At 42.3% G+C, this 19,312-nt stretch overlaps 1 protein-coding gene across 4 annotated transcripts; it reads right to left on the bottom strand.

The window, feature by feature from the left end:
* Positions 1-433: 433 nt before the first annotated feature.
* Positions 434-17,711, bottom strand: NUB1 (negative regulator of ubiquitin like proteins 1). Of its 4 annotated transcripts, none has more exons than XM_061997045.1 (15): positions 16,201-17,711; positions 12,949-13,067; positions 12,701-12,862; positions 11,755-11,813; positions 11,152-11,222; positions 10,243-10,425; positions 8,654-8,742; positions 5,941-6,047; positions 4,888-5,074; positions 4,408-4,515; positions 4,090-4,242; positions 2,999-3,145; positions 2,693-2,791; positions 1,767-1,959; positions 434-1,116 (listed from the first exon to the last, which is right to left on the bottom strand). In XM_061997045.1, exons 2-15 carry the CDS (start codon positions 13,063-13,065, stop codon positions 950-952), a joined length of 1,842 nt encoding a protein of 613 aa, XP_061853029.1. In that variant the 5' UTR covers positions 13,066-13,067; positions 16,201-17,711; the 3' UTR covers positions 434-949. The 4 variants fall into 4 exon arrangements, with proteins under 4 accessions (XP_061853029.1, XP_061853030.1, XP_061853032.1 ...); XM_061997046.1 differs by lacking the exon at positions 16,201-17,711 and adding an exon at positions 15,920-16,086; XM_061997048.1 differs by lacking the exon at positions 16,201-17,711 and adding an exon at positions 14,427-14,715.
* Between the last annotated feature and the right edge of the window lie 1,601 nt (positions 17,712-19,312).

Genomic DNA, 19,312 nt, shown 5'->3' with positions numbered 1-19,312 from the left:
AGTGCTGGGTAAGGATAAGCTCAGCTGAGAGGGCTGCCGGGTTTGCAGCGCCATCCCTGCCGCAGCAGCTCTGCCTGCCGCGGGAACGATGCTGTGGAAGGCAAATCCTCCCCTTCTGGGAAGGGGTTACGAGCAGGGGGAACTTCGGCAGCAGCAGCCGACACGCTGGTATGAAACACAAACACACACAATGCCCCAGCTATTTCTCCAGAATGCCGAAGCTGGGTACAATGACTTAAGAGTGCCCCAAACAAGTCTTGTTCAACAGCTGACGAAAGCAAATCACATAGTGTCTGTGAAAGCCGTCAATCTAAAGTCACACACCTGCAAGAGGTCAGGAAGAGCTGCCTGGGGAAATGCAGGTTCCTGGGAGGATCACACATAGTTCCTACTTTGTCTTCTAAATCCAAGGCAGAGATGACTCTGAAAGCACTGGCAGCACACAGTTACCTTTATTGCCTCTGTAACACCTGCAGAAGTGACAAGCAGATCATAGCAGAAATCCATGCACAACAGACACATCAACGTGTCTCAAATCTTTCAGAAGAAAAAGGAGAACAGTGTGGAAGTTGATACCTCTACAACCTCACAATCTAGCTGTTCCAGACTTACAAACACTTCTTTTTTTAAAGCTGGTATTTTTAAATAGTATAGAAATGCTTCTTTGCTTGAATACTAAGTGAATTAACTTATTTCACAATAAAAATATAGTTTAGTTCTATTAAATTTTCTTCTGAAAATAAATGTTTCTATTTTTCTGCTATGACAAATTACAACGTATCACCAATGTCGGCTTTAAGCAGATTTATAAATAAGCAGGAATTAAGTCTTCCACCTATAGTTTAACTGAAGTCAAGGCATTTAGTAAGAGATAAGCTGAAGGTGCATTTATAATCCGAACTCAATTTGTCAAGCTAAATACATCAAACTGAAGTAGATGTCACAGTGTTTAATGCTGCGATACTTGTATATAGGATAAGTATTCATGAATGATCTGTTCCTCTTCCTCCAGTGTTAAATCCAGATAATCCTCTTCATGTTCCGGAATATCCTCTAGGATTTCATTGACTGCATCGGTCTCCATGTCTTCGTCCGTTGCTGAACTAGAAGAACCTTCTAATAAAAAGAAACAGGATCAAATTCACCTCAGAGAAGTCCACACTTGCCCTCGTTCACCACATGACTCCTCTACAAACTTGCTGCTGGGTCGCTACTTCTTATTTAAAACTGCTCTGCAAAGGATATTGCAGGATGGCCTTTTACTATTTGAAGCTGTAGGAAAGCCTTTAGTTGTACAACAGGGATCACTACAGCTCTGACAAATAATGGATGAGGCAGCAGGTATGCGCAAGTTGTTTCTTTGACAAATGTCCAGTGTCAGTTACGGTTGTGCTGCATAAGGGACATGGGGAAGGAGCACATGGTGACACCAGCTGACTGCACAGCACACATTTGGAAGGAGCTTCCCAGCAGTCAGCACCCAGACACCGGCAGCCAAACCCTTGTCGGTGGCAGGTCCAGGGAGTGTGCTCCAGCACTGCAGCATGTGGTCTCTGCATGAGCACAGGCAGGGACATAGTGGTTAGATTTTTAAAGAGAATAGGAGTGAGGCAGGACAACTGGATGGGAGAAGCTGAGTTGCTTCTAGGGTAGAGAGGAGCATGTGATCCTCCAGCCCCTCTACCACTAGTAGTTAAGCTGAACTCAACCGTTTCGTACCCAAGCCAGAGTAGGCTCCTCCTGCCCCCTGCAGGCCACTCACTTACCTGCAGACTCGGTCGGAGACTCTTTGGATGAAGCCGACTCTTCCGAGGGGCTGGAGCCCACTGGAGACGGCTGCAGAGAGGCCGGAAGGGCTCCCCCGTAATGCGCAAGGGTTTGGGACGCGACGTGGATGTTGCCTTTAAAGACCTTTAAAGCTTGCTCTGCCGACTCACGGCTGAAACCCATATACATCAGCTGCAGGAGGGAGGGAAAACATCCCCAAAATAAATCAATCTGGAGAAATTCAACCTCATGCAGCACCAGGGTTTGACAGGACCCTGCCTATATCCAAAAGGGGTTCCTTTTGCTGAGAGGAAGGCGCTGCATGCCAGGAATTCCCACACACTGGCTGTGGTTTACTGGAACAGTTAACAACAGGGCAGTGACCTATTAAAGGACAAGGATCTTGGTAAGAAGCAAGACCCTCTTGTTTAATAACGTGGGGTTTTTTTAAAGGAAGTGTCAAAGCACTCCAGCACATTAGGAATGTGCACGTGCCATTTACTTTTTCTAGGTAATGCCTTTTTCTTGCCTACCTGACACTAATTATGTAGCCACACCAACTACTTTTAAGACAGCCTATGGTGAGAAAGCCACATTCCAACTCTCTCCTTTGTACACTGCAATGTTTTGAGGCTTGAATTAATTTCTCATTTGCTGTCTTTTCTGGGACACAGCATTGGAGTGCACAGACTTCCCTCTGCATCCACGGGTGGGGTAATGGGCAGGATGTATATGCAAACTGTGTCTTGGCCTGAGTGTGACCTCCCTGTGAAGGCTGGATGCCAGACAGCAGAAGTGTGACAGCTTAAGTGACTGACATGGGACAAATAACATTTGTACAGCTTTGAGGAGTATCTGGTGTGTTTGAAGGCATAATTCAGAAACAAGGCAACCAACTCCTAAGAAAACAAACAGTCTGACTTACTTGGTCAATGCTTTCCTGGGAAACCTGAAACTGGTCCGTGGCCACAGGATCATCATCATCATCATCTTCCAACAGTAACTCAGGATTGTCAAGAATAAACTACAATAAACCAGAGAGGGATCAGAATAGAGCAAGAGATATAATAGTCATTGATGTGTATATGTATTTAGTCAAATAGTTAATCTAAGCAAACCAGCCAACAAGTGGTACCTGATTCACTGGATCAGGAAGTGGAAGTTCAGTCATCACAGGGTTTTTGCTGGAGTTTTCTTATTTAGAGAAGTACTAGTCCTGAAAATGACTTACTTTAAAAGCTTGGTCCAGGTTTCCTTGTGTATGATGAAGAGCCACTTGAGCAGCTCTCTCTGAGTAGCCCATGCTTTTCAAGGTATTTATGTCTTCCTGTCGTTGCCTTCTTTTCGCTCTCTCCTCCCTCTTTATGCGTGCCTTTTCCTGCAAGAACACAGCCGTTGCAGCTCACTGGGCATGGCAATGCTTCAGCCTTCCCCTCTGCATATAGCCTTTCTTAGATTTACTTTTTTGAGCTTGAATCTCTTGAGGAAAAGGAATTTTTAACCCCCTCTTTTTTTTTTTTTAATCCAGACTGTGCTGCCAGACACTCGTTACTAAATCAAGCTCATTTCCACGAGCTGACACTGTGGCCATGCTTCCGCTTTGCAGCCTCTGCGCATCGGATCTTATGCTATCACAGCTATTACAGGCTATGTGTGGTAAGTGACAAACCCGTTTGGCAGATGGGCCTGTAGACAAGGCTTGCCAAGGACATACTGTCAGAACTGGGCACATAGCCAAGGAGTTCTGTTCAGCCCTTCTCTCAGCAATTTGCCTTTTCTATCCACATTTCGTTGTCTGAAGTCCAGAAGTGTCACCTCAAGCTTACCAAATGTAACTTGAGACACTTTGGATCTCAACAACACTGTCTTCACATTAGCACCAAAAAAGTCCTTCTCCCCTCCTGCATCTTCCAAGCTGTACCATGATGCAGCTTGATGGTTACCCTCCTAGTACATTGTTGTGCAGCCTCTTATGTCTCAGCCCAGCCAAGCCCAGAGCTGACAGCTTGATCACAGTGGTTTGATTCCCTACAGAGCACTGCTGAGGAGCAAACACTCATGCAAAGTTCTCCTGTGCACCTCTGTGGTACAGCCACAGGTCTTTGGCTCTCTCGTCCCACCTGTTTCAAGACAGAGCTTCCCTTCTTGTATTAAGTCTTGGTTTCAAACTTGTCAAACAGATGTCAAACTGTCACAATAGCTGTGCCAAAGCAGGACAAAGACCTTAATTTAGCACTGTGTTGCACTAGTCTCACAAAACATGATCTTATTGACCTCCCCAAATAACATGATCCTTGATGTAATACTTGCAGTGCTCCATACCTCTCTCCTGTTGCTGATGAGATTGGCAGCATGCTCCACGTTCCCATGGCATGCTCGCAGGGCAAGGCGAGCTTCCTGTTCGGAGAATCCCAGGAGTGACAAGCAATGAACTTTATCAGGATCTATGGACAGCTCTTCATACAAACGAGAGGCCTGCATGCAGAAAGAACAAAGTCTTGCTACTTATGTTGTTTCTCAGTCAAACAAAACAGATGCCTGCTCATCTTTCTGAGTAAGCAAAGAACAGGGAGAAAGTGCAAGACAGAGCTCAAACACAGGAGCTAGTGTGAACTCCAGGTTCACCTAGCAGTGTCTTACCTTCTGAATATACTCTGCAGCCTCCTTTTCTCTGCCACTGTGATAGTGTCCTATACCTTGAAGGAGGTAAAGCCGTAGAAATAAAACCTTCTCACGACCACAACTTCCCTAAAGAGTTGTTTAAAGATGAAACAGGAGGCACGTGGGTAGAATCATATGGCAGAACATCAACTCATCATCATTAGAACACTTTGGACATGTAAACAAGACAGAATTACTAGTATGTGACACTTAGTATGCAGATAAGATGTCACACCTAAACCACAGACAATGTCTGTGCACATGAAGGCACGTTTGCCATGACCTTTGTGTCAGGTCCAGTGCTTTCCCCACGCTGACAATTTCACAACCAGATTCCAGGCTGAGAAGGCACAACAAAACTTTAAACTTGTAAAAGTCAGTCCTGTAAGACTTGAGCAACAACTGAATACATATAGAAAAAAAGAAAAAGCTGCCCTAATTAAATAAAAATCAACGTACTTTGATATCAATGAGTCTCTCGTGGTTCTCCCCGTAGCACTTCTGGAAGCACCCATGTGCTGTGGTCAGCTTCTTCTCTGCATCATCCAGGCAGTCCAGCTGCTCCAGGCGGAAGTAGCACCACACTATGTCCAGCTGCAGTACTGCATAGTTATCAACTGTGTTCAGCAGTTCTGTGCTACACTCGCTGGAAAAGAGAACCCTTACTGGTTTTCTGAGAGGGGTTTTACATTTTTTTTTTCCCCATACACCCTTTTTCCCCACAACTGAAACAACACGCTGGAAGTATTCCTGCTCACACACCCGAGAAAGCACACATTTCCTATTGGAAGCAGCAAACTGAGATCAGTAGAACTTTAACAAAGCACCGATAGACCATCACAGTCACTAACAGACAGGGCACTAATGGTAACACTACAGCTCAAAGAATGACAGTAGTCACAGCTCATTTTGGCACTAAGCATCTCTTTAAAAGCACAACAGAATTCAACCCCCGTGTAATTTTTGAGATAATCTCTTCCTTAGTGTGAGCAAACATGCCAAGTTCTGTGCCAGTCTCCTTGCACAGGCACACAGATGAGAAACACATAGAGACAATATTACTTTGGGGATTTCAAGAGTAATTTAGGGCTCTGACTGCTGACAGAAAACTAGCTTACCTGCAGAAACCCAATATGGTTACTGACCTCAGCTACCCACTCTACCTTTTACAAGAAATTACTTTACAGGAGCAAACATATATTCCTAACCGTGTCTCAGGCTAATGCAATTTATAGTCCACAGTACACGAATGTTGACAGTTTCTGTTTACGTTGTTATGAAAGATTAAATTGCCTGGTGGCAGCATCTGTTTCAGCTGCTCCACATGAGGCCACATGTCACTGCAAGTCAGAGCCTTTGTCTGCTGTTTCCCATCTGCAGAGGGGGTGGGAAGCAATTCCAGGTAAAAAAAAAAAAAACAAACAGGCCTCATTTCTGTGCACAGGTAGGGCTCGCACTGCTTTGCTATTTGGTTGATGGGAAAGGGGCACAAGGACTCAAAAAGGTTCTTACCAGAAGTGTTTATCAGCATCCAACAGATATGGCAGCGCTACTTCATATTCCTTCCTCTTCATTAAGGCTCGGCCCTTCTCATGATAACCCATTGCCAGGACAAGTGCCTGGAAAAAGACATGGAGACTTTTTTGTACCTTCCCAACTCACTTCTATAACTAAAAAGAAGTATCAAGAGAATCTATTAAGAGCCATTGTTCTTTCTAGATCAGTTCTGTAGAAACAGTACTATTTCACATCCTTTCATATTTGTCTCTCATCTGCTAATGGTAAAGGAATGAATTGAAAGAAAATATGATTAAAAAGAATAAATCACAGTGCATAGAATGTTAAGGGTTGAAAACATCATCCAGTTAAACCCATCTGCCAGAGTAGGACCACCTAGAGTAGGTCACACAGGAACTCATCCAGGTGGGTTTTGAATGTCTCCAGAGAAGGAGATTCAATTAAAATAATTAAAAGTATAATTAAAGCAGTAAATGTTATTGACACATAAAACATTGCACAAAATTTAAGAACACAACTTAAGACAGATTTTTCCCATGAGTGATAAAGAGCTAAGCGTTTTTCTGAGTTTGGTAACAGCATTAAATTTGGTTTGCTTTGCTATTACAACTATCCAGTAAAATCTAACAAATTCCCTCCTGTAAAACCTCCAAATTGAAAACTGAACTTTGAACACGGCCAGAAAATCCCCAGTATGACAAATGGAAATGTAAATAATATTTCTGGATAGAAACAATCTGCAATATTTTTTCTCACCCATGTTCAAGACTGATGAGATCTTGTGCACTTGAACATTTGATGCTTTAACTCTCCAGGTGAACTACTGTTTTCAGCATTTCATCAGAACAGCACGCCTTTGGAGAATGGGCAGTTGTTATTCCAATTATCTAGACACTCCAGATGATGTGAAAACACAGCATGCCCCAGAGGAGGCCAGGGCAGCAGTGAGTGCACGTTGGGGCCCGCTCATTTCTTCCTGAGGGATTTTTTTGTGTGTTACTGGATGAGAGTCCAAGTATTTGTAAAGATAGCATCTATCACTATTATTCTGCTTCAGCAGCCAACAGCAAGTCTGTCATTTCTACTGTAATTCAAAGCCAGGCACCCAACAAAGTTATTTTTAGTTGAGAATGTGGAATTGTCTTAAATGGTGAACAAATCTAAGTTTGAGAGGTCACAGTGTAAAAGACTTTGAAACTATTTTAAAAGAGTTTGATTTTGAGAGACTTAATTGAGTTTCCAACCAAAACTAAGCCCTAATGAACAAGTTAATTATTCTAGGGCTATTTAAAATGTGTGCTAGGATACAACAAAGCTAAAGCTCATCTTAAAACATAGAAATGAAATAGGGAACACACAGGGGTCAGTACAAGATTAGACTTGCAGTTAGATCAGCAATCAGAGCTCTGTCTCCAAATGACTGAATTATTCCCAGCTGTAGAGTTCTACTTTATTACAAAATTCACAGAATCATTACTGTTGAAAAAAAAACTTTAAGATCATCAAGTCCAACCACTCACCTCACACTGCCAAGCCTGTGACTAACCCATGACCCTTAGCTATACAATGTCTCCAGGGATGGGAACACCACCACCTCCCTGGGCAGTCTGGAATAGTGTCTGACAACCCTCTTAGGGAAAAGTTTTTCCTCATCTCCAGTCTAAACCTCCCCTGGTGCAATTTGAACCTATTTCCTTGTGTCCTATCATTCATTACCGAAGAGATCAGCTCCCACTTCACTACAACTCTCAGGTAGGTGAAGAGAGTGATGTCTCCCTTCAGCCTCCTCTTCCCCAGACTAAACACACCCAGTTCCCTCAGCTACTCCTCATCAGACTTGTTCTCCAGGCCCTTCCCCAGCACTGTTGCCCATCTCTGGACATGCTCCAGTCCCTCAGTGCTTTTCTTGTAGTTAGGAGCCCAACACTGAACACAGCACTCAAGGTGCAGCCTCACCAGCGCTGAGTACAGGGGCATAATCACTTCTCCAGTCCTGCTGGTCACACTATTTCTGATACAAGCCAGGATGCCATTGGCCTTGGCCATCTGGGCACACTGCTGGCTCATGTTCAGCTGCTGTCGATTAACAACCCCTAGGTCCTTTTCTGAAGAACAACTCTCCGGCCACACATTCCCAAGCCTGTACCATTGCCTGTGGTTGTTGTGGCCCAGGTGCAGGACATGGTACTTTGACTTGTTAAACCTCATACAATTGGCCTCAGCCCATCACTCCAGCCTTTCCAAGTCTCTCTGAAAAGCCTTCCTCACTGAGGGTACACTTGATCTCCTCCTCCAGGTAATTGAGAAAAACATTAAACAGAACAGGCCTCACCACTGAGCCCTGGGCAACACAACCGTTGGCCAGCTGCCACTTGGATTTAACTCCATTCCCCACCACTCTCTGTGCTAAGCCATCCAGACAGTTTTCCACCCATCTCAGAGTACATCCATCCAAACCATAGACAGTCAGTTTCTCTAGGAGGATGTTGAAGGCCTTACTAAAGTCCACATCCACAGCCTTTCCCTCATCCACTAAGCAGGTCATCTTGTCATAAGTAAGAGACCAGACTGATCAAATTATTTCTATTAATCAAACATCTACAGGACCCAGAGTTACATTCTAAAAAAATGTGACTGTATTTTGAAATACTTAACAAATCCAACTTTAAAAAACTGGTTTAGTAGCTTTGCAAAGTATTTTACCTACTTTTTTAGCTCTTGGAGGAATCTCAATTGACTTTCCAGTCTGATTAGCTATATCTAGGTATGGAACAGAATCTGGATCCAAGTACTCTTCTAAAAGATAAGAAAAAAAAACAGTTTAAAATTTAAGTACTACGTTCAACAGAGTAACTCTGCTGTTGTGAGTACACAGTTAAACAAACAAAAAAAAGCAAACAACCAACAAAAAAAATCAGAATGACACAAAGTTTCCATCTGTGTTTTGGACAGAACTACCAAAGCAGCCCTGATCAGATAAACGTGAAGAACAAAGTCACTAAGGAAAAGACCTTGTTCATCCAGAACTTTAGACATAACATTATTTGTAAAGAACATTTCGCAGAAGACAAAACACTCACATTTTACAGGATATCACACTTAAAATGCTTTAGCAAAAAGCACAGATATAAAGAAAAACACAATTGTGTACAGTAGATAAAACTGGAAAGAAAATACAGCTTGGTACTTTTTCCCCACATCTTCCATGCTTATAATCAAGCTATTCATTTTGTTTTTACTTCCACCTGATTTAAAGTTAGTAGACGTTTTTCTTATAAAGCAAAGACAGTTAAGCAGGGGTTTGCTGAGATTAAAAATGTCTCTGCAAATTCTTTCTCAGATGAAACAAAAGCTTTGTTGCATCTTTTCTACACTTCATGCCACATCTTCAACCTGCGAGCCCATTACAGACTCCATACCTTGGCATGATGCTGTTACTGAAAATGAGCAGTAAACACCTTAAAGGGGTTCTACATGAGACTGAAGGGCTGGGGTCTGAATCACCCCTTGAGTTCATAAAAAGAATCATTTCTTTCATTTCTTCAAAATCTGATATTATAGTAAGAAACAGGCTGTCACTGACAGTTAAATCCAGCTTTGTTCAGGTACTTTGGCATTCAGCAGAAATTCATTAAACACTTGCTTTCAGTTTCTTGTTTGTGGATTTTTGAAACAACAAAAAAGAGAAGTGATTTAAATTCACCCAGCCATGCAATTCCCAAACACAGCCTCCTTTTGAAAAATTATTAGTTAAACTGATTGTATCCCTTTCCCTTGATCCACAGTTGCCAGCAATCGACATGAAACGCAATGAAAACCCAACAGCCACGTTGCTGATGGGAATGACAAGTGAGCTGTTCTGCACAATGAAACCATGGTTACGCACAGCCAGAGCTGAGGTAAACTATAAAAAAAGTGTGCAATGACTTATCATACAATATTCTCCTGTGCTTATGTCTACAATAAACTTAAAGCCTGTTCTCAAGAGTCAGTCCCTTAACTGTTAAGTCCCATTTAACTAATAATTGATTCATATTATACTCTTCTCCAAGTGCCAAAGGTTTTCTAGCATTCTAGATATGTAGAAAGAGTTATGAGTAGAAAAGGAAGTTTTAGTCAACTAAAAATCCAGTTTTAATGGAGGCAGAAACCTAGAAAAGTGTAAGTTGAAATCCAGTCACAGTATAGGCACTCTTCTGTGTTTCAAGTCCACTGAGAAGACAATTTTTCATATGGAAGAATTAATGAAACTTATCTCCCATTCCCCCCAAAAATATCCCCAAAATCTCCCCTTACCTCTCTCTGCCAGAATTTCCAAACCCTTCTTAGTTCTTTGCATCTTGTCATTTATTTCTTTTTCTTTCTGTAATTGAAGTTCCTCTTCCTGAACTTTTCTTTTAGTTTCTTCATCACTCTGTTCCAGCTGAAGCACCATCACTTTTGCATTGTGTGTTATACCCTGGTCTGCGAGAGTTTTGCCTGCAAAATAGAGCACGATGGATACAACCTCAATACTCTACTTGTGAGGAGAGATCATTTTACATTGTACTGAAGAACTACAGTAATTACTAGACTCAAGAACCCCTGCCAATTATTGACACATTCAGCAGAAACTCAGAAATTAGAATCACATTTGCACCCTACAAGTGATTTTTAAGTGACTGGTACCTTTCTTCGCTTGCTTTTTCCAAAATATTAAACAAATACAATAGTTTTAATTTCAGATGATTTATCTTCAGGCAAAATCTAGAACAACATGTCCAGGATCATACACCACACAAGTAACAGGACAGAGGAACTGGGAATTGAATCTGAGTTCCTATTGTCAAGTCCATAACACTAATTCTGACACACTCTAACAGAAATAACATGTCAGTTATTTTTGAATGTGCCATTATACAATATGGTTTTGAATGTGCCATTATACAATATGGTTTTGGAGGAAATTTAGAGTTTCTCTTTAATGTTTCAACACTTGGAAAATGGATTTTGAACATGCATTACAGGATTCCTGTTATTGCTTTAATTCTATGTAAGATTTTTGACCATTATGATGTATTACACTTCCTGTCAAACAGAACCTGACAAACTTAACAGTTGTTCCTTGGGAACTTCTGAAATGAAGAGAGTTGCAAGAAATTTTTCTTCTGAGAATCAGTACACTGGACTATTACCATAAAAGTATACTCAACTAGAGATACGTACCCAGGTCAAGCTGCTTCTTATTTATTATTATTTTGATTGCATTTTCTTCTAATGCATGTTCCTGTGCTATCCTGCGAAATAATAAATTTATATTCATGGATGAAATTATTTAAGGCCAGACAATATTTCCATTATGAGAGCAATAAAACTTTAAAAAGGTGTATGCTCATAACTGGCTTAAAACTTTTGCTATAAAAAGAAGTAAAATATCATCATCAGAAAGCTTTGTACACCATACAGGGAAAATTTGGGACACAGAAAAGGAAAAGGCAAAAAAACCAGTAAATCTGATTTTATTAGGCTTAAAAAACACAAAAGGAAGATAAGGTAAGGCTCATGTTCTCTGTCAGAAGATCTGCCTAGTTACAGATTTGGAATGGTAATGGCTTCTCAGGTACTTGCTGAAAGTTTACAGAGAAATATCTTCTTCCACAGTTGCAACTTTCCTGTTTTCTGTCAAACCACAGCTTCTTACTGAATAACTCCCTAAGGGGACAGTAGGCATCTTACTCAGACTTACTGAACAAATAGTGCTCTGTTTGTCTTGGTTTTCAGTACAATATGCCATTTTATCAGAAAAGAAACAAGGGTGATTACACTTACTGTGATCTCAGCTCCTTGCCTGTAATGAACAGGTTAGTTTCCAATAGGATTTTTCTGCTCTGTAGTAATTATATTGGGAAAGGAGGAGAGAAGGTAAAGAAGAGGAGTATGATATCAAAATACTTCTAATATTTTCTTAAGTACTTGTTCTACAACTACTTTTTTTTCCCAATAATCATTATATTAACTGGGTTATGGTTGGGCATACGTGTTAGTCATTTCCAAGCAGGGAGTCTTGTACTTGCCATATGACGCTAAATATAAGCATTCTAAGTTCAGAACCAAACAATTTAAATTGACTAATTTAATCTTACGCACATTCAATCTTAACTCTGCTTTTGTAATTACGCCACTCACCTGTGACTGGCTAAGTTATGATTAATTCCTGTTAGTGTCTTTGGTCCCACATTGGATAAACTGGAATTTTCAATTAATTCCCCTAAGTCCAGTAGCATGGTAAACAGTAATTATAATCAAGTTCAAGTTGCTTATTGTACTTAAAGGGATAGGGGTTTTTTTTATAGCTGTCATTTAAACAAAGGCTGTGGTAGTACGATGATATTCATTTGCTAATTCAACTTCAGGTGAAAAAAAATAGACCTGCTCTTTACTGCTGGTGTCAACAGTCACATCAGAAGAAGTCAAACTGAAATAGACAGACCCTTAAACCTAATTTACTCTTTTAAATTGAGAGAATTTCTCATTATGTCCTAAAGGCAAGACAATTACTGATCTCCCCATATTATATTCTTTTGCCATGATATCCCCACATATCTGGGAAGCTGAAATATACCTTAACTCCCATATTTTATACATTTGACACAGATCTCTCATACAAAGCACCTGAGAAAGTTAAGTGAAAATATTAGCATTAGATACATATTTACAACTCAAAAGGCAATCAAAGTAAAGCTACTTTTCCTGACCTTTCTGCAATGGCACTTACTTTTCTACGAGGCAGGTATATATCAAGTCTTGCAATCCCAGTCACTTTAAAATTTTCATTTCCTGTTCCACGCTCGACTGCTTTGCACCGTATTTCTTCCAGCACATTCTCCACATCATTCTCCTTGATATGCAGCTTGGATGAGTATTTTTGTACAAGTTCCTAAGAAAACAACAAGAAAACGTGGGATAATGCACCAGCAGCATGGCACTGAAGATGTATGACGTCAACTCAGAGAGAATAGTTACCTTCATCTCTTCACCAGCTTCTTTTTTTTCATTTGTATATGGTGATTTCCATAGTTGAATTTTGTCCTCTCTTAAGCAACTTGTCAGTTTTGCTATTAAATACTTCTTTTGTGCCATTTCTTTCAAACAAAAGCATGATTGGAAGGGAAAAGAAAAAAAAAATCTTTTAACATAGCTTTCCTATATTGAGATACTGTAGTTTTCAAGAAGTGACATTTTGTAATTCTGAAAAAAAGTTGCATAAGAAAAGCATTCCCTGCATTTTGGCCCCCAGGGGAACCTAAGTCCAAACCGCAATAATAATTTGGAAAGGGGGTAAAACTCCTAGAGCAGACATAATTCTGAATCCCCATGTTGGACCCTGCCACTTCATGAGAAGTTAAACCTCTTCCTAACCCCTCATGTGAGCTGGAATTGCAGAAGGTGCTGGTTCACCAAAACTCATGACTGAATTTTTCCCTGGAAAGGATGGCTCAACAAAACCCCTCTCTAAAGTATGTCCTTGCTGTACCTTTATCTTCTGCTTCTCCCACTTCCCTACTTTAACAGCCTTCTACACCAGTGAATGGTTGAATATAACTTATAATCCACTTTGGGAGGACAGAAAAGAGGTGTCAGGAGAGAACATCTCAACCACAAGCTCCATTATGAGATGACCATAAGGTAAAGCTCACAGCCCTCTACCAAAGTGAGATCAGGTTGAACACAAAGAGCTAAGAGCAGACTGATCTATAGTCCCCCTTCCCAACCTCAACCATATGTCAAACAAACAATTTCAACAGTATCATTAAATGCTACTGTAAAGTTCTGGTATCACAACAATAAAATAGCAGGGTGTCACTTTTCATAGTCCAAGAGACATTCTTCTCACTCACCCTGCAGAGCTAAAGCAGACACCTGGGGCACAAACAACAAAGTGCAGAGGCTGAGATCAGAGATGAAGTGTACTGTAAATCTGCACCAGACCTCAAAGCACCCATCACTGGGGAGACAATGAGAGTGAGGTAACACTTTAGGCTGAATACATCACCAAAACTTATTCTCATTCATCCAGTGAACACTCTCATCTCATTCAACCACTGAATTAAGATGCCTTTGAAAAAAACCAAAAACCCAAAAAAGGAAACAGGGAAGGCAGACAGAGGACAAGCAAAGGTAGGTTCAGTTATCTCAACAGGAAAAAAATAAGCCCCCACAAATAAAATCTATGTGCATACTAATGCATGGGAGACTTGATGCTGAGAATCCAGAAAAGCAGTTAAAACATTAGCATATATGCACTAAGGTTCCCACTGAATTTTGCTAAGTCAATTTCACTTTTATTTCAGAATGGTTTCATTTTCTCATTCTTGTTTATTAGTACATTGCTCTGAGCAGAAAAAAAGGAACAGAAGAATCAAACATTTCCAGCTATTTTTCCAGTGTCAAAGACTGCTCCTTGCTCAGAAAAACACTACTTGAGATAAAAAAAAACCAACCTGCAGGCAAACATCCAGTGTGTACTAAATTGACTTGTTAACCCCAGCTTTAGCGAGCCATAAAGAATCTTTGAACCTGTGAAGACAATAGCCCCTTCTAAAGAGGACTCAGAAGGATTAACTGATTTCTATAATTTTTACTCTCCGAACTAGGAGAGATAGCCATGCATTCTTTCTGTTGCTGGGATGACGATGTCAGTATCATAATTTCAGGCCCAAGGCAAAAAATGGCATCTACAAAGCAGAAAACAACAAACATGTTCCATTTTCAAAAGACTGTGTTGAAAGTCTTAATGCAGCTTTTCCTCCTTTCCAAAACTTGCCAGTCAATTCTCATGAACAACCTGTAACTATAATTTTCCCACTTATAGGTTCTGCCAACGATCATTTTACAACTGTAATTCTACTTAACGTTAATCTAAGAAACAACAAAAAAAGGTATCTGTGACTCTGGGGCACCCAGGTAAAAGTGTAAAACTGCATATGAATTTTATAAACTGGTCATTCGTCTTTTTATCAGCACTGCTTGATGGTTTTTAAAAGTTTGTGATTTCTTACTAAAACAGCACACCACCACTCTCCAGCTAAACGTATTTTTTTCCAACACTGCTAAAAAAATAAAAAGGAAATTTTGCTTCCATCTGCACAAAAGATAGGGGTTTATATGCAATAGTTTCAACATTCATCACAAATTTCAATTTCACCATAAATTACAAAAGAATTATTTATAAATCATTTGTCATACTTCATCAGCCAACATCACAATTTCGGTTTCCTTTAAGAGTCTGGAGTGAGTGAGCTGTTAAGGGTATTTCCCAAGGGCCATTTTGAATGCAAGACTGAGACTTTGTAATTAAAATGCCATGTTCTAAAGTCAGTTAATCTTATATATGACACAGAGAAATAAGAATCAAAAGCTAACTTTTTTGATGGAATGAACAGAGGATTCCCAGAATGTATGCTACTAAGGCAACAGCATACATTAGTTCTTCCTAAAGAGGAGAACGAAAGCTAACTCGTGCGACTGTGATACATCCCTTCATCGCAGAAGGGACTGTAGCAGCATCATGTGTAAAACCACGAGCCATTAAGTTCGACGAAAAGGATGGAAACCCAAACGCTGCTAGCCCCGGCCCAGGCTCCTGAGGTGTCCTTAGGCCTCCCCAAGTATCCAGTATCTACTCCACCCAGTATCTCCCCTACCACGACTGCACCGAGGCGCGGCTTCAGCGTCACCAGGGGCTTTTAAGCACGGCCACAAAGCCGCTGCCCTTTCTGGGGGACTCCCAAAACACGGCGGCCGGGGAGCATTCAGACACCCGCGGCAAGAGCCTCCCATGACGCAACCAGCCCCCGCTTCTGAGCGGGCAAGGACTAGACAAGACGCGGCCAGGCAGAGTAGGCACGGCGGGGAGGAAGGGGGAGGGTGGAGGGGCACATCCCCGCACATCGCCGGTACCGGGCTCCTGCCGCCTCAGCTCTCAGGCACCCACCTGCGCCTCACGGCGGAGGCTGGGCCTCGGAACCCCTGGCAGTCCCTGAGGAGAGCCTGGGCCCTCCCGCTGCTGCTGCCCCGCACCCCGAGCTGCTGGGCAGGCCCACGGCGGGGCCGGCCAGGGCCGCGCTCCCTGAGGCGGCAGCGCCGAGAGCGGCTGGGGCGTCACCGCGGGCGCGACCCGCAGCGGGGTTGGGTGGGGGTACGGGGGGCGGTGCGACCCGTGAGCCCCGCCCAAACGGCCCTACCCCGCACTTACCAACAGTATCCCGCGCTTACCTGCGCAACTGCTGCTCGCCTTCCGGGGGATGTGATGTGCGCGTCACGGCAGCCGTTTAACGGTGGGGAGTAGGCGGGTTCCTACGGGGGCCTGGAAGGGCCGGAGGAGTGGCAGTGAGGCGGATGTCGTCGCGTGCGTGGCCGCCATCTTAGTGGTCTGCCCTCACGGGGAGGTGCTCGTGGCGTGTCTGTTTGTCAGTGCAGGTGCTGCCGTTGCTCTGTCATATTCCAGTTAGAATTACAGAACCGTTTCGGTTGGAAAAGCCTTTTCAGGTCATCGAGTCAAACTTCTCACCTTATACTGCCAAGCCCAATGCTAAAACATGGCCTTAAGCTACACGGCCTTGAAATGTTTCCGGGGTGGGGACTCCACCATCTCCCTGGGCAGCGTGGGACAGTGACAACTCTCTCAGGGGAGACGTTCTTCCTCATCTCCAACCTAAACCTCCCCTTGCTGCCCGTTCCCGAAGGAAAACACAAAACAACCGAGGTCGTTTTATGTGGTGCTTTATTGAGGGCCCTAGGGACCTGAGGACTAGTGTCCAAAGTCAGAGCCCCCACTAACAGAAAATTTCACAGAGTTTATATACTTTCCACAAATGATTACTTCATCAGGTCCCCGTGATGTTTACCAGTTTTCTTAGACATTAGGATTATGTTGTGCTCTTTCATGTAGTTACTTGAGACTATGCTTATCTGAATCCACAACAAGAAATTTCCATAGATAACAAACAGGTAAACATTCGAGATAACGATTTCTTTGAGAAAAACAAGATTCAGCGTTCAGTATTCTTCACTAATCTCTTTGCTTTGTTTAAGCAAGAATGCACAAGCTCAGCATGCCCCACTAGTTCCCTAGACTGCTAGGTTACATCAACATCCCACACTGCTCACTAGGCCTCGATACAGACCTTAGCCTAACTATTTCTAACTTTCCATATACAGTAATGCTAACACCCTGGCACAACTTGAGCCTGTTTCCTCATGTCCTATAATTCATTACTAGAGAGAAGAGACTAACCCCAACCTCACTACAATGCTCCTTCAGGTAGTTGAAGGGAGTAAGCATATCTCCCTTCAGCCTCCTCCAGACTAAACACACCCAGTTCTCTCAGCCACTCCTTTTAAGACTTGCACTATAGGCTCTTCACCAGCTTTGTTGCTCATCTCTGGACACACCAGTATCTCAATGTCCTTGTAGTTAAAAGCCCAAAACTGAACACAGCACTTGACCTGTGGCCTGAGCCACAGTACAATGGGACAGTCACTTCCCTGTTCCTGGAGATCACACTATTTCTGATACAGGCCAGGATACCAGGAGCCTTCTTGGCCACCTGTGCAGACTGCTGGCTCATGTTCAACTGCTGTCGATAAACACTCCCAAGCCCTTTTCAGCCAGATAGCTTGCCAGCCACATATCCCCAAGCCTGTAATGTTGTGTGGGGTTGTTGTGGTCAAAGCACAGCATTCGGCACTTAGCCTTGTAAACCTTATACCATTTCCCTGGCTTATCACTCCAACCTGTCCATGTCCCCCCAAAGAGCATTCCTGCCCTCAGGCTGATCTATGTACCCACCCAGCTTGGTGTCATCAGCAAACTTAATGAGGGTGCACTCGATTCCCTCATCCAGGTCATTGAAAAAGGAACAGGGCCCAGCACTGAGCCCTGGGGAACAGGCCTGGCCTGGTTGTCCCCTGGAAGGAGGTGATGGTGGGGATCCCCATAGCACTTAATGCACGTTCCAGGCAGGGTTGGAGCCTGGAATAGGGTGAACGTGCTGCAGTCTCTCCATTTGTGAGGCAAAAGGGCTGCAATTCCAGTCAATGCTGAGAGGGAGCATTTCCTGAGAGGCCAAGGTGCTGTGCCACGTGTGATTTTGTTTTGTTTGTTTGGGAGTGGTGTTTTTTGTTTGTTTGGTTTTTTTTTTCTATGCTCTTTGAGGGCAGCAGCATTCAGGGTCAACTTTTTAATGTGAGTTGGTATTTCCCCTTCAGGGGTTGATGGATGGGTTCTTCCCTGTTTGTTGTGGGGCTGTTAAAAGTTAACTTGGGCTCAGAAGTTTAGAGGCTGGGCTGTAAAAATATGCAGTACTAAAATCTGATATGAAACAGTTCAAGCTGAGGTGGTGCTGGAGTGTCACTTCTAGTGACATGGCCTCATATGGCCAATAGTGGGAATAGGATAGGAGGCTACACAAACATTTGGCTGTACAATGTAAGCTGCTTGATATTGTATTTGTATGTGAGGCCGTCGAAGGGTTGAGGCTTGCTCCTGGAGTCATTTAAGTGCCTGTAAAAGACATAAATGTTCTTTTAATGAGTTACCTCAGATGTATTAACTCATGTCGGTTAATTCTTTCACATGACCAGCTGTCTCAGCAGCAAAGAGATTTTGTTCTGGCTGCCTTGATGTGTGACTGAAATCATTGCACTGAAGTATTTATTCCAGAATGGATGGGCCTGAAGGACCATCCTTATAGAAAATATTTTCCTTAGGCACACATGCAGACTTACTGGGGATGCTGCATGCTGCAGCTTTGAAAATGGGTCTCATGATCTTGTGAACAGGATGCTGAACTAGAATGTCAGGATTCCAGGCACCCCTATGTGCATAAATCAGTCATGTTTGTCCACAGATAAAATAAGAGTAAACTTGCATTTGTGGCAGTCTTGAGTTTGGTGCTTGAAGCTTAGCTAAAGCCATGGTAGCAGAGTGATGAAAGTTACCTCATGATCACCAAACGTGAGAAAAATAACAGTAAAAACAAGATGCCCTTGAGAAAAACAGAAAACAAAGTGCTCTTGAGAACTGGGACTTTCCAATATATGAAGTTTTTGCATTTTTTCTCATGTTTCCTGTTTAATTTTTAATACAAATACTTTAAGAAAAAATTACTTTTCTCCGTAGACAATATGCCTCTATAATATTTTAGTCTCTTGAAATGTAAATATAGCAACTTTTCTGAAAACTAAACCTATTCTACTTGCAAATCAAAATTTACTGAAATTGTCCTTCCATAACGTCCTTGGGAATTAAATTCAAAGTCTCCTTTGAAGACAAAGTGCGTTTTCTAGATAAGTTCCAGTCAGTACAAAGCACAGTAATATTTTA

Source organism: Colius striatus, chromosome 5 (assembly GCF_028858725.1).
Source record: "Colius striatus isolate bColStr4 chromosome 5, bColStr4.1.hap1, whole genome shotgun sequence".
Taxonomy (NCBI): Eukaryota; Metazoa; Chordata; class Aves; order Coliiformes; family Coliidae; genus Colius; species Colius striatus.
Note: the sequence above shows the minus strand (reverse complement) of the source record. Positions and strands in the feature narration are given on the sequence as shown.